General features: G+C 31.1%; 2 protein-coding genes across 2 annotated transcripts; one reads left to right on the forward strand and one right to left on the reverse strand.

The window, feature by feature from the left end:
• Positions 1 to 938: 938 nt before the first annotated feature.
• Positions 939 to 5,768, reverse strand: LOC140984947 (uncharacterized). The gene is made up of 7 exons (XM_073452650.1): positions 5,509 to 5,768; positions 4,742 to 4,780; positions 4,298 to 4,435; positions 3,911 to 4,050; positions 3,590 to 3,678; positions 1,602 to 1,714; positions 939 to 1,343 (listed from the first exon to the last, which is right to left on the reverse strand). The coding sequence occupies exons 1-7, from the start codon at positions 5,644 to 5,646 to the stop codon at positions 975 to 977; spliced, it is 1,026 nt and encodes a 341-aa protein (XP_073308751.1). The 5' UTR covers positions 5,647 to 5,768; the 3' UTR covers positions 939 to 974.
• A 1,712-nt stretch (positions 5,769 to 7,480) lies between these two features.
• LOC140984347 (ubiquitin-conjugating enzyme E2 28-like) lies at positions 7,481 to 10,301 on the forward strand. Its single transcript, XM_073451693.1, has 4 exons — positions 7,481 to 7,722; positions 8,253 to 8,380; positions 9,518 to 9,622; positions 10,020 to 10,301. The coding sequence occupies exons 1-4, from the start codon at positions 7,653 to 7,655 to the stop codon at positions 10,161 to 10,163; spliced, it is 447 nt and encodes a 148-aa protein (XP_073307794.1). The 5' UTR covers positions 7,481 to 7,652; the 3' UTR covers positions 10,164 to 10,301.
• The last annotated feature ends 4,269 nt before the right edge of the window (positions 10,302 to 14,570 follow it).

Here is a 14,570-nt window from a genome sequence, read left to right on the forward strand (position 1 = left end):
AGTAAATAGAGTCTTTGTTTTTTAAGCATCAAGTTGTAGGTTAAATTCCTACTTTGATTTTTTTTTTCAATTTATTTTTTTAATTCATATATCAAAATTACAGTTTAATCTATCACTATTTCTTATAATTACATTTTAATCTTCATTCAAATATAAACCAGATAAATAATAATAAATATTGTATAAACATGCAACACGTGTGTTAGTGCACTAGTATTTAGGAAATTTCCATCAGATATGACTTATTGACTAATTTTTGTGGAACCAACATCATGGACTTTATGGTGGTTAATTATTGAATTGGTAAATCTGATTGTATTCCATGAGGATACTACTTGGATTAATAGATTTTAGTGACAAACGTGAATGAATTTGATTTGTCAATGGATTTCTAATAACATCCAAACTAATGGATTTGACAGCATAGATTTAAATTTTTTTTTCAAATACCTAAATTGAAACATAATCTAAAATTGCATTTGGATTGATTGATTTGAACTTAAGAATTTCATACCTATAATAGCAAATTTACTTGTTTCTTTTGGGTAAATCTCCAGTAAATGGCAAAGGCACTCACGGCTAGCTGCTTCATTTATTTGATTCGGATCTATTGTATTTGCCATCAGCAAGAACACGACAGACACGCCCACGCCACTCAAATGATCGAACATCTGCCAATTGCCAACCTCTTTTTCTTGTTTTTTAAGCAATCAATGCAACGTACGAATATAACAACGTCCATCAGATTATATAATCGGTTAGCTGGAACAGGGATCGAACATTAACTTCCAGAGTCAGATTTTTTGGGTCAATACTTTCTGGTGACACATCACTATCTGATCCAAACAGCAATATACTTACAGTAACAAGTATATCATTGATTCCAATTTTCAATCAAAGTATTACCAAAAAGGGTATCAAAAAATGAGGGGGCAAAATTAAAAACAATGATGATAATAAACGATGACTTGATTTCAAAAACTATCATCCTTTACAATCCACTGCCTTGATTGTTTTCTTGAATTTTGAGGCCCGTGCTTCTTTGGGTTGGATTTGCTGTGCTTCTTGGAGCCAGGCCTGTTGAAGGAGCTTCCCGGATTTGCTCCGGATTTGACTACGACTTCTTCTTTTCGCGATTCATTGGGTACTATGTTGGACTCGGTCGAATGTAACAAAACCGACTGGGGAAGAAACATGCCGGACAACAAGACCTCAGTGTTCTTTGTCTCTATCAAGCCACTATTTTCTTGCTGAAGTTTCAAAACAGTCTCAAATTTCTGTCTCCTGAGTTTCTCAGAATCAGACTGAAGAAAATCTTTGTCAACCTCATTTTCATAGGAATCCTACAATTGAAGAAACACAGTCAAATAATTGTTATAAAACATTATGTTACAAAGAAATTAAATAATGTTATTTATTGGTCAAGCTAAACAAAAGTAATTACGATTACACTTCGTGTTTGCAGTAACAACACAATCTAGATACGAAGAGCAGCGGATAAAATTACATCACTTTCTCAGAACAAATCAAATTTAAAATATAATAAGAAACAACAAAGAAAGTAAAAAAGAAAAACTATTCTGAGTGCCTAATTGACATACCAAATGCGTAGCAGTCCCAGTAAAGTCCAGCACATGTTCAATATCCTTGGTGAGAAAAATTTCACGGCAGACAGGGCACTTACACATACTTTCTTCTGTCATTTCGTGCAAGCCTTCACAAGATACATAAGTTCATCAGGAATTAAGGAGTAACAACAAAATATCAGATAACTCCACAACTCAAGTAGAATTTAAAGACGAAAGACAAAAGTGATTCAAACTCATGAGGTTAGAGAAAGGAACAAAATCATTCAATTCCAGAAAAAAGCAAAAGAGGTGTGAAATGTGATATCCTTCTCTTTCTTTAACTAGCCTAATTGACGAATGCATCAAGTGGCACAACACATATAAAATTAAGGTTGGTATAAGTGTGAGGTGGAGTTGGAGAACACACAAAGACAGAATAAAGGATTGCTTAAATACTAAATGGGAGAAAACGAAAACGAAAACGAAAACGAAAACAAAAACAAAGAAGAGAATGACAAGTTAATCAGTCAAGAAAAAAGTTGAAAAGTACAGAGTTGTGATGTTGTGCAATTAAAATGTTATGGTGACTACGTAATATGATTCTAAGACAGGTAAAGGTAAGCATCAGCTCAACTCAAAATCCCCCGCATAAGCAGTATGGACTAATCACTAACCTACAGTATGCAATTATATCCCAGACAATATGGTGTGAAATCACATCAAGTTCATGAATCCGGAATCAAGTTCACAGAACTCGAAATCATTTCAATTCAATCAATGGAAAATTCTATATTTTCCCCAACCATATAGAGTTTATTTTTTTGTTGATGCAAAGTAACTTTACAGGTTAAACTCCAAACATAAGATTCTTCTGGCAACTAATCTCAGAGCAAAAAAATATACACAAAAAGTTGGCAAACAAATGCAGATGATTCGAATTAGCCCAAACAGTTATATTGTCCACTGTCTAAACAATAGCAAGTATGATCAGAATCACTATCTACATACAGGATGCAGACTATACAACCTGTATCGTATCATACTCATTCAACTCATCGACTATGCCAACACAAAATTTAAAATATGTTGCATATAAATGCTGTGAATTTATGGTGTACCTGCATATAGAAATGTGGGGTAATGAGGCATTGATAGTAATTTTCTACACTAAGCTTGACCCAGAAACACATAGGCAACTTCTCAATTGTGCACTTCAGTATCATAGCAATTTTAAACTATGGTGTGAAAAGAAACCTTGGCATGCGTGATAGAAGAGAGTCCTGGCCACCTAAAAATGAATTTAAACCCTCTAGACTAATGGTACACATTCAATCTTTATTTTTATTTTACCATTCTCTTTTTTATACACGGCTGAAATATGTAACGGGAAAAGAGGAGGCATGCCATTTCAATCACAGCAGTCAAGAGACCAAACTATGCAACCATTAGGAGGGAGGTAGATACTTTAACCCCCCCACATCATGGCAATCTTATTATAATTGATCACAAAAATGAAATCTGCCAAGCAATAAATCATACTTTCTCCCAGTATCTCCTGTGTTCTAGCTCTGTCCTTGAACATTGTTTGTGCCACAGGTCCAAATGCAAATGCCAGAAACAATAACTATGAACTATTTGTATTCGCTCATACTTCAATAACAAATAACAAACTCAGCGCCTCTATATTTTGAGAAATAAAATATCACTAGAGAATGCTTGCATGAGACACTCACATGATAGTTGATACACAAGGAAATTAACCCATAGATTGTTGAAGAGTGGCAGTCAGAAGTACTAAAAAAAAGACGAAAAAATGTCTGAAAATATTAATCGCAGTTAGATTCATCAGATTTTTAATTCATAATGCACAACTACAAGTATGATGTAAAGAAAACATTGTAGCAAGAAAGTAGGACTGTTTAGTACTAACAAAAGTAAGAGCAAGATGCACAATCCAACTGGGCGAAGCGAACAATTTACAACACAAATTACTATTTCAAACACAAATTAGTCTTGCATACTTCCAGAAGATTTTGAAGCACAAGATGAATTGGCAACGCCCATTTCACATTGCGTCAGGATCCAATTCCACCATCGAATGAAGCAATCACTGCAACAGTTGACAAAATAATTACATAAATTAATAACTCAAGCGATTGCAGGATCATTGACTTCATTCCAAACATACTTTGAAAAGCGCAATTCAATAGCTCCCGCTGGCCAGTCTGAGTACTCAGGATTATGATGACTACTTAAGTAACAAAATCAAAATCCCCTTCTTTCCAGATGCAGATATATTCATAGTTATAGAGGAGCCATTGCAGGGTATTAACTATACTTACCAATGAAAGCAATGAAAGCAAGACATTAACTTCATAAAGGGTCGTGAATTGCTCCCTGCGTTTTCATCAACTATTGGATATAAACATAATGCGCAGTTTCCATCAGGGTGATTCATACTAGAGAGCATCTCTGCAGCTTCCTAAAATAACATGTAGCAATCAAGACTATGAAAAATTGAGACGAATTCACTCGGTATTTAAAAACATAAGGGTGAAAAATGGGGCAACGAAGGGAAAATAAAATCGAAACAAGGGTAAGGAAACTACTACTTCGATCTTTAAACAGTTACCACAGGAAAAACATGTCCACGCACATAGAGACCCCTGCCCAACACCATCTCATTTAGAAAAAATAAAAAACTACGCCAAAATGCCAGACTTGGGTACCTCACAAAGAATGATGAGCATAAGGCAGGAAACGAGTTCAAGAGCTTTGTCGCGAAGGCTAGATATCAGATGTTTTTGCCTCTGTTCATCAAGGCCTTTGGAGTAAACAACAGAAATAACTGGTGGGTCTTCAGGGTACTGCAACAAAAGAAGTTGAATATTATGCACATTGGCATTTACACAAAAATTGACTGATAACCTACGTTTCAATAATACAAGAGGGTAGTAAAAAAAATCAAAGTGTAGAAATACCAAAGCAAAAAGAAGATATCCTCGTAGAACCAAAAACTTGTGTAAAAAATACGAAGTGAGGAGAAAAAGCCCAAAATACTTTTGATATCTTTCATGATACAGTCAACAGATAGCAATTCAAGTGCCAGAAAAGCAATGTATAATCCCAAGATTCTATTACCAAAGGCAAGAAGCGCCAAGGTGTGAGTGTACCTGAGGACTGGTCTGAATTCCTAGAATCGCTTCCACAAACTGCACAGAAAAATGTTATAAAAATATTTAAATTGTCCGTAAATAAAAGAAATTAACTTCAACACCCAATGCATGAAGCCTAATTGAAAACTATGTAGCGGTAAGAAGAGATTATTGAAAACTATGTAGCCGTAAGAAGAAATGATTGTATTCACAGATTAAATAGATAAGAAAAACAAATGACAAAGCAGTCATTTCATGCATATAATCAGGACTGCTATCCCACAAACAAGGAGTCATCAACCTACAGAATGAAGGTTTTGTTTATTTTTTTCAAATGCAACCTTCAAAATTCATTCGTAAGTTGAACTGGAAAAAGCCACTAAATAGATAGAACTTAGAATGGCCCATATTATCTAGTACTGTTCTAAGATTAATAAAGCTGAAAAGAATATAATAATTCAGCACGTCGAATAAAAATACCAAGAAATTCAAGAATATATTACGATCTGAGGATTGCTCAAGACGAACAGTCAAGGAAATATTTTCCATCAGACACAGAATAAAAAATTCAGTCGTAAAAAAAAATCCATTTATATACGCTTCCTTGAACTATTGCAAAGTCTATAAATCCACAGACCACGTAGCATCAGAAAAAAATTCAGCCAACGCAAGCAACAAAGCCCATATTAAGGAAGAGAAAACCGCTAAAACAACAAGAATCCGCGCACAAAATTTTCCAATCATTCAATTATCCGTAGAATCTTGAATATCAATCAGTATAAAACCTGTTGAGATGAAACATCGGCTGTCCGAGGCTTAAGATGAACGTGGAGGTGTGGGGGATAGGTTTTGATGATTTGACAATCATCACCGTAAACAGCCCGGACAGCCTCAATTTCTGCTAACACTTCTTCTTCCGCCATGGTCAGACGCTGTGGGGATGTACCAGTGTCCGTGACGGTGGATTGAAGCCGGCGGCGACGACCATGAAAGAGCGGAGGGCCAAAGGTCAAGGTTCGCTACTTGGTCTTTATTATTAGACACAAATGTTCAATTCTGATTTTATTGGAAGGTCACGTTGAATCAATTAGGGTGGGTCGGATCCGGACGAAGAATAGGTATTATAAAAATTAACTCAAATTTGACCCGAACCCAATCCAAACAAACCTGAAAATTAAAAACCCAAACCTAAATTTGAACAAATCCGACTAACCTAACTCATCCAAACCAGCCCAATATAATTTTTTATTTTTTAAAAAAATACAATTTTATATATATATGATTTTTTATTATATATCATTATTATTTTATTATTTAACAAAATAATCGAATAAAAATTCAAAACACATAATAAATATTTTAATTTAAAAAATAATAACAAAACATCACCTAAATATATTATGATAATTAAGTTTCATGGATTTATTATTTAAATTTAAGAGTAGAAATTGTCTAAACTAATCATTAGTTCATAAAATAAATAATTGTTTAGAATTCAAATACTTCACAAAATAAATATTATATGATAAAAATTTATGAGATCAATAACAATAAAAAAATGTTAGCACCACAAAATAATTTTCAATAAATTGTTTAAAAAATCAATATTTTATAAAATAAATATTTCATCAAGCATCTTCGTCAATTTTATATCAAATTTTAATATCGTAGCTTTCATATAACCAGACGAATTCAATAAATTGTTTAAAAAATCAATATTTGAATATGTTTGTAAAATCATATTTATAGGATAAAAACTAGTCGTTTATGACCATTTATGACTATTACAAAATCTTAAAAAAATAAATGTATGTATATGCACATTTTATGGTAATAATATGATGTATATAATGTTAATCATGTTTAAATAATTATGTAAATAACATCACAATATTATAATGGGGTGTCATGAACTCTTTTTATTTAATGCTGTGATATTATACAAATATATATAACTATTATATAACATAATATATAAACAGTGAAATAATCACATCATGTTGTTATAATGAGGTGTCATATACTTTTTTTATATAATAACCTTATATTATTCAAATATATATACACAATAAATAAACAGTAACATAATAAAATTATATAAGCAGTGTAATAATATAATCAAATCATGTTATTATAATGAGGTGTCATAGAATTTTTTATATAATAACATGATATTATATATTAAATATATACACAATAAAAATAAAAAAATAGTAAAATAAATATTTTTGCTTTTGAATATTGTTATCTTTTTCTTGTGTTTTGGAGCTTAGAAAATTATGGAGAACCAAACCTTCGAGTATCGTGATGATAACGTGTTAAAAGTAAAAATTTACGGTAAAAAATAAAAGTTTCAAACTCACAAAATATTTTAAACTACACACTTTATAAAATTTTGTCTACTCAATTGTGTTTTTCTTCACAAATTGAGAGACCTATTTATAGAATTTTTTTGATAATAATCCAAAAATAAATATATAATCATACATTAATTTTCAATATTTACAACTCTTACTTTCAACACTCAATCTTTTATTTTCAACCATTAATAGTTTATTTAATTTTTGTAATTAAATATATATCAGGTCCACTGGTCCAACTTAGAATTGAATTCGTCTGGTTCTATGAAAGGTCGTAATAATAAGTCTAAAAAAGAGACGAGGTGGGTCAGATTCGAGTCCTGATTTTTCTTTATGGAGCGGGTTTGGCCCGAACCCACCCGTTCCAATCCTTAAAGTCTGACTGTTTAGTTTCCGGGGAGGAACCAGACGAAAATTAATTATTGAAATATCAAAGCAAATTTCTTCCAATCGAATTCCTCGGGTCAGTCCACAACCACAACTCTCTCTCTCTCCACACACCAATTTCACCATTTTTCCTTTCGAAATACAGATAGCAGATCGGTGGTTTCGAGCGTCGATTTGCTGATATGGCTTCGAAACGGATTTTGAAGGAGCTTAAGGATCTTCAGAAAGATCCACCCACATCATGCAGCGCTGGTACTCTTTCTTATCCTTTTTTTTTTCAATTTTGTGTTTCTTTCTTGGTTTGATGTGATTTGTTGAGCGTTTGGGTGTTGATCTGTGGGTTTGTGCTGTTAAAATTTCCATGAAGAAATTTGACGCTTCGTGTCGAAGTTTAATTAACAAGGATTAGGTGGAAGATTTGTTTGTCATGTTTGATTAGTTGACTGTTGGTGCATGCTAGATAGGTAGATATGCATGAATAATACAAGCATGTGTATTGAGATTTTAAGTTCGTCACTGCCAGGAATTCCAGTGATCATCTCGAGGTTTTCAAACAGAAGAGAGTCACAGCAGGATGTGTTTCTAAATTGGAGAATCATTCGAACACTTCATATACTGTTTTTTCTTCTTCATAAAGTAGTGTTGTGAGTTGGCATTTTCACTTGTATGCTTTTACTAACAATTGTTGATAGAGGGAATTGTAGATTTATAGCTGATAGAATATGTAGATAATTTCTACAGATGGAGGTGTGACGTTCCTTTTGTTATTTTGACATTGGCAGGTCCAGTTGGGGAAGATATGTTTCACTGGCAAGCAACAATAATGGGGCCTCAAGATAGCCCTTATGCAGGAGGAGTGTTTCTTGTCACTATTCATTTCCCCCCTGATTATCCATTCAAACCTCCTAAGGTATGTGAATAGTTAAACTGTCTCTAGAATGGTTGGTTAGAGCTTACAAAAGAAGAGTACCTCAAAGGTCATGCTGTCTGGATTTTTTATGGCTCTTTCTAGCATCACCTGTTGATTTAGTGTGTGTCAAGATTCGGTTGGAGAATAATACAAAACCATTTGTTTTATTGGGGGGCAACCTTGGATCCATCAGCTGAAGCTTTAGTATCGTTATATCGTATAAGAAAATAACTTTGTTGATGATCGTCATCTTTTTGCATAATATTCTGAGTCTGACTGCCTGTTTAATTCTTACTACATTTGTTTTTATCTAAGTTTGTATAATTTTTCTGTATAGGTTGTAGCTGAGATTTAATATTTCCAATGATTTTGTCCCTCATCAAGATGTTTAGATGTGTTGCCGAAGTTTGTTATGGTTTTGTAGTTTGATTAGAGGTGAATTATAAGAATATTTATATTTATGTGTTGCAGAAAATAGCTACTGGATTCTATTTGTATTGTGAAAAAATAGAAGTGAAAAAATAGAAGCAGAAAATATTAGTTCTTGTGGAATTGACTGAAATAAAGAAAATATTGGGCGTTACCTTGTGAATAGTGTCATATATAAATGCAATTAATAACAATCCTTGTATATTGAGTTGAAGCCATCCGAACAACAGAAGTGAACGCTATCGGAAGGTACTGAGAACTAAGGTGATTAATGGATGCAGTAAATTTTTTTGCCAGTTGCATTCCGGATTTCCGGGTGAGAACTAACCATTAATCAGTGGCGCTCTTCTGTCTGACATAGCATAGCCAAGAGAATATTTGCATTATTATTTTTGTTCCTATACTTTAATCATTAAAAAAATTAGATCAGAATCTTCAAGGTCCGTGCATTATGACCTTTCTAGATTTTTCTTATTTTGCCTCTTGTTTTGCAAGTTAAAACTCTGGTTGACTGTGTTAGCTTTTGTTAGTTGTTAATAAAAAAACCTAACAAATTCATTGAAGTATGCTTTTTGTATCAAGTTTGTTTTGAATCCCAGTTTACGATAATTTTCAACTGTCAGTGCAATCAACTACACTACATTGTTAATTTTGTGTTTGCATTGCTGCTTATAGAAAAGTTCATTGTTTCTGTATTTATTTTTGCAGGTGGCGTTCAGGACAAAAGTTTTTCACCCAAACATAAACAGCAATGGCAGTATTTGCCTTGATATCTTGAAGGAGCAGTGGAGTCCTGCCCTAACCATATCTAAGGTTAATATTCTTTGTCCGGAGTCATTTCTCTTATCAGCTTAACTATAATGGCCTTATAGCGGACCGGAATTGCATATGCAATCATCCTAATTTCTACTGCCTTTTTTTTCAATCTTAGTCATAAATGTGCACCATACCAGTTAAAGCCCAAGTCTGAATAATTGAGCTCAGAGTTGGGACCTCCTTCTTGAACTGAGTTTGGGAAATATTTGTGGCCGACAAAAAACAAAAAGGATCAACAATGAGATAGTGTGCCAACTTAGTATTGTCATAACAAGTTTATTACATTTATCTTTTACTCAAAGGAGAGCACTAATTTGATCGCAATCTCCTTTTACACAGTAGGGATCTCGAGTTATGTTTATTTAAGGTAGTGATTGGACTTGACTATATTCAGGTATTGCTCTCCATTTGCTCTCTTTTGACGGATCCAAATCCCGATGATCCACTGGTGCCGGAAATCGCTCATATGTACAAGACGGACCGAGCCAAATATGAGCAAACTGCAAGGAGCTGGACCCAGAAATACGCTATGGGTTAGTGCCATCTTCTGTAATGGCATGGACTATGTAGAATTTATATGCATTTTCTCTGTTCTTTGTATTGGACAAATGCACAATCTATTACCCTCTTGGTTGACAAAGGATCTGGTTGATTGTATGTATAACTTTTTCGATAATTACCTCTTTTTTTTTCTTTTGGTGTGTCTGAGAATGATTTCCATAATGAATTGGGTGTTGTATTATGGCTATTGATCTATATTGTATTTTGGGGAGAACTATATGAAGTTCATTGAACAACAATGAACTATTAAAATAGGTTTTAAACGTAAAACGAGATTGCGCATTAAAAATGCATTATGTATGACCATCATTCAGTTATATTAAAAGATTCATGCGACTTTAATAAAAATCATATTTGAAAAGTATTTACCATTTTCTTGATCAAACTAGATGTCACAAAGCTATATTTAGTTATTTTATTTTATTTTCTTGTCTAAAAAAGTTTGTTTTATTTTCATAAAAAAAACAAAAATTAGATGTTAAAAAGGATAAAAATTTCAGAAATCAGGAACTTGAAAGCCCATGAACCGTTTAAATTAATTTTCTGTTTAAAAACTCAGTAATGAGTTTTGGAAAATTAGGTTTGTATTATACATTTTTTTTATTGGTTGGATTCAATGATGAATTCATTCTTTAATATTTGCGATATTTTCCAACTGATTGATGTGTTGATTTGATGATATATGTTTATCTTCGTCGAAAGGACATGAGAAGTGGTTTTGTTGTAATTAGGTCTTGAAATTTGATATCTCGTTTCAAATATTAGGACTCTCGTACTCGATGAACATCCGCATCCGACGTAGGTTTTAAGTCAAATGAAAAGTGAATTTCACATCATAATGATCTAATTTTATTTTTTTAGGTGAGTCCAATTGAGTTTCACCACATTTGATTTTTTTTTTTTTAAGTATCTTTGATTCAATGGAGCACAATGGCGAAGGAAGAGTGGATCAAACATTAAATCTCTTAAAACTTTTATAGATATCTATATTTTTTTAATTATTATACATAAAATATAATTAGTTTCATCCACTAGCTTATATATATACCAATTTGGTAAGTAGGCCGCAATAGATCATCAATCATCCAAATTTGTTTGTGTATGTATCAACTTTTTTTGCCAAATATTCAAGCTGTGGTGATTGTTGGGCTACTTGTCTTTACTTTTTGATTAAATGGACCCCATTGGTCCCTCGCCCACTTCAGAAGTAGGCAAAGTTCTAACGAAACACGTAACAAGAAATTAATTAAAAAAAATTGCGGCCCGCTAGAAATTTAGGCCCAGGTCCAGCAGGTTTGGTTAGGTAAGGTTAGAATTTAGAACGTGTATGGTCCCAACTTTTCCACAGCTCCGTGACACGTTTTCTGCACCTACCGGGTGTGTATTCAATCTTAGAATTTTAATTATTTTTATTGATTTTTGTAGAGTTTAAAAGTCTAGAGGTATTGAACATATTGCACCTACAGGGGTGTGTATTCAATTTTAAAAATTTAATTACTTTTATTGATTTTTGTAGAATTTAAAAGTCTAGATATATTGAACATATATTTTTATAAACTCTATAAAAGTTTAAAGGTATTCAAATTAGATTTTTCTAGAGGGTTAAAAAGTCTAGTGGTTTTCAAACTTGACTTTTTAAAAATCTATAAAAATCTATAGGCATCCAATATTTCCATAGATTTACAATGATTCTAATATAATTCTTTATGTACAAATTTTAAAACTCTATGTACAACTATATAAACTCAAAAATTGTCTTCTACTCACCTTGGAAATTTTCGGTAGACTTTTAATCGAATAAAATATCTTTCTCACCCATATATCTCTACGACGCTTTTCTTATCTCTAAAGACAAGGCGAGGATTCCTCGAATTTCAGAGACATGATTCCTTTCTTGAATCATTATTGATTTGATAAAAAAAAAACATATTATGATTTCTATGTATCTCTTTCTGTATTCCGTTTGTTGCCTGTTTCTATCTTTTTATGTGTGTGCTACAAATTTTTTTTATATAATGTGATATGAGGAAGTTTGTGCATTTAGCTTTCGATTTGTTAAACAATTATATGTTTTAATTTTTGTATTTTCTGTGGTTTCTAGTTATGAATTAAACCGATCTTATTTATCTAATTTTATGTTTAATTTCTTAAAAAAATAATCTATTTCAATTTCTATATTTCAATTTTTGTGAAGATGCTATTTATGTTAAATAATTATATATATATATATATAAATTTGGGGGAAGTTGGTGAAAAATACTCAATCAAAACATTTCTTTGGGTTCACTTCCTACCCACAAAATTGTGGTACTATGTCATACAAATTGTGGTACACTTCATGTGGAAATGTGGTACACTTTATGTGGAAATGTGGTACTAAAAAAGTACCCATGGACTAAACAAAAAAAAAACGACGGCTGGGGACTGAAGGCCAATTTTCCGATAAATTTGCACCGTCAATAAAAGTATTTGCAAAATATCTATAAAAATCTTGCAAAAAATCAACAAAAGTCCATGAAATTATGTTTACAAATCTATGAGATTCTATAAGAGTCAATAAAAATATACCAAATCTACGAAAATCTATCGTTTAAAAAAGTCATTAAATCTCTACACTGAATACACATCACTAATTGAGAATGTATGATTTCCATAAATTATGAGACTTTTTTAATTAATTAATTCCTACTCTATATTTTTTCACAATATTTCATTCCATGAAAATACCCACTGATCCAATGAATTACTATCTATGTACACAGTATAATATCTTAAATTTGAAATGAGATTTCAAGTTCGATATTTTATTACAACAAAATTCCTTAGAGTTATGTTATAACATTAAAAAAAGAATTTATTTAAAATTTTGAAGATTATTTTAGGTTAGTGACAATTGTTGTATTACAACATGAGTAGCACTTCTAGATTTGACAAACCTCTTTTTTGATTTGTATGAGTATAATATTAGAAAGTAAACTGGTTTTATTTTTGATTTGCGGCATTTAGTCGAATGGGAAGTTAATAAAAAGTCATTATTTAAGAACATTTTCCATAATGTTAATTAAAAGTTGCAAAATTGAAGTATGCAACTCAGAATATTGATTATATTGTTTTAATATTAATTATGAACTTTATATTATAAAAAAAATTTAGAAAGCCGATCATAAAAATGGATCGAAAAGAAAAGATGAAAATTGCTGAAAAGGAAAGTAAATAAAAAAGAAAATAAAATAAAACATACCAATATCAACAACATTTTAAATTTTGGAGAAAACCACATGGTCATAAGAAGTTAAGAACCCTTTACCATAAATCAACTTTTTTTGCTTTTATTGTTTTTATTAATTAAATAATATTCATTATATTTATTAATCAAATAAAATTTCTGTATAAACATAAAATAATAGAATCAAATTTCATGTAAAAACAGACAATAATATAATTATATTTTGCTAAATTTTCTTAGTTATGTTTATAATTTTAGAAAATTATAAATTTATGATGTTGACATTACCATAATTTTATAAATAAGTCTTCCGAAAAATTATTATCTCATTAATTTATCGAAATTATTAATTTAGCATATTGTCTCGAGTAGGGATCGAGACAAAATATTATTTTAAAAATATTATTAATTTATTGAATATTAATTTATAGTTATTTTTAATGTATGCTTGTCTTTATTTAATATTTTATATTATCAATTTTCAATTTCAATCATTTATTTTTTTTAATTTAGTTCTTTTTTAGATTTAACGTTGATGTGATCCCAATACAATAGTCAATACTGAAGTGCGTAGCTACTGTCACATCAACACTTCTAATGAAAAATGACTAAAATCCTCAAAAATTGAAAAATACAAGACTAATAACGAAAATTGATATTTCATCCGTGTCAATTATATAAGTTTGTTTGTTTTAATACACATATTAAGAAAATGATTTAAAAAACAAATCCACATAAAAAAACTTAATATTTTATCCATATTTGTTTTTTCATTGAATAGAAACTTCATATTTTATCTATATTTAATTAATTTAAAAAATAATGTAGGTTTTACAAGATTTAGTTAATGAAGGTATATTAGCAAAGAAGTAGGAAAAAAAAATAGTTATAAATTATAGTCTATATATTTGAAACCAAAAAAAGAAAAGAAACGTGATCAATATAAACAGGGCATATGTACTAATAATGACCAAATATGTAAAATGGATTAAACTCAACTTACACGTGTCATCGTATAAAATAGGTGAATTGAGTTGATAATTTATCAATCCGTAAATCCACAAAATCAAAATTAAATTGGTTAGGTCTGCCGTGTCATTTATAATAGGTGAGATAAGTTGATGTTTTACCAAGGGGAAGTTGGTGAAAAATCTCCGA

Source organism: Primulina huaijiensis, chromosome 9 (genome assembly GCF_012295235.1).
Source record: "Primulina huaijiensis isolate GDHJ02 chromosome 9, ASM1229523v2, whole genome shotgun sequence".
Lineage (NCBI taxonomy): Eukaryota > Viridiplantae > Streptophyta > Magnoliopsida > Lamiales > Gesneriaceae > Primulina > Primulina huaijiensis.

What these genes read in the sequence shown, in the direction of transcription:
- LOC140984947 (XM_073452650.1), bottom strand. Translation starts at nt 5,646, where the DNA reads ATGGCGGAAGAAGAAGTGTTAGCAGAAATTGAGGCTGTCCGGGCTGTT. An exon ending in CCGATGTTTCATCTCAACAG is followed by an intron (nt 4,781 to 5,508) that starts GTTTTATACTGA and finishes TTTTCTGTGCAG; the next exon opens with TTTGTGGAAGCGATTCTAGG. An exon ending in CTGGGACTGCTACGCATTTG is followed by an intron (nt 1,344 to 1,601) that starts GTATGTCAATTA and finishes CTTCAATTGTAG; the next exon opens with GATTCCTATGAAAATGAGGT.
- LOC140984347 (XM_073451693.1), top strand. Translation starts at nt 7,653, where the DNA reads ATGGCTTCGAAACGGATTTTGAAGGAGCTTAAGGATCTTCAGAAAGAT. An exon ending in ACCCACATCATGCAGCGCTG is followed by an intron (nt 7,723 to 8,252) that starts GTACTCTTTCTT and finishes TGACATTGGCAG; the next exon opens with GTCCAGTTGGGGAAGATATG. An exon ending in CTGCCCTAACCATATCTAAG is followed by an intron (nt 9,623 to 10,019) that starts GTTAATATTCTT and finishes GACTATATTCAG; the next exon opens with GTATTGCTCTCCATTTGCTC.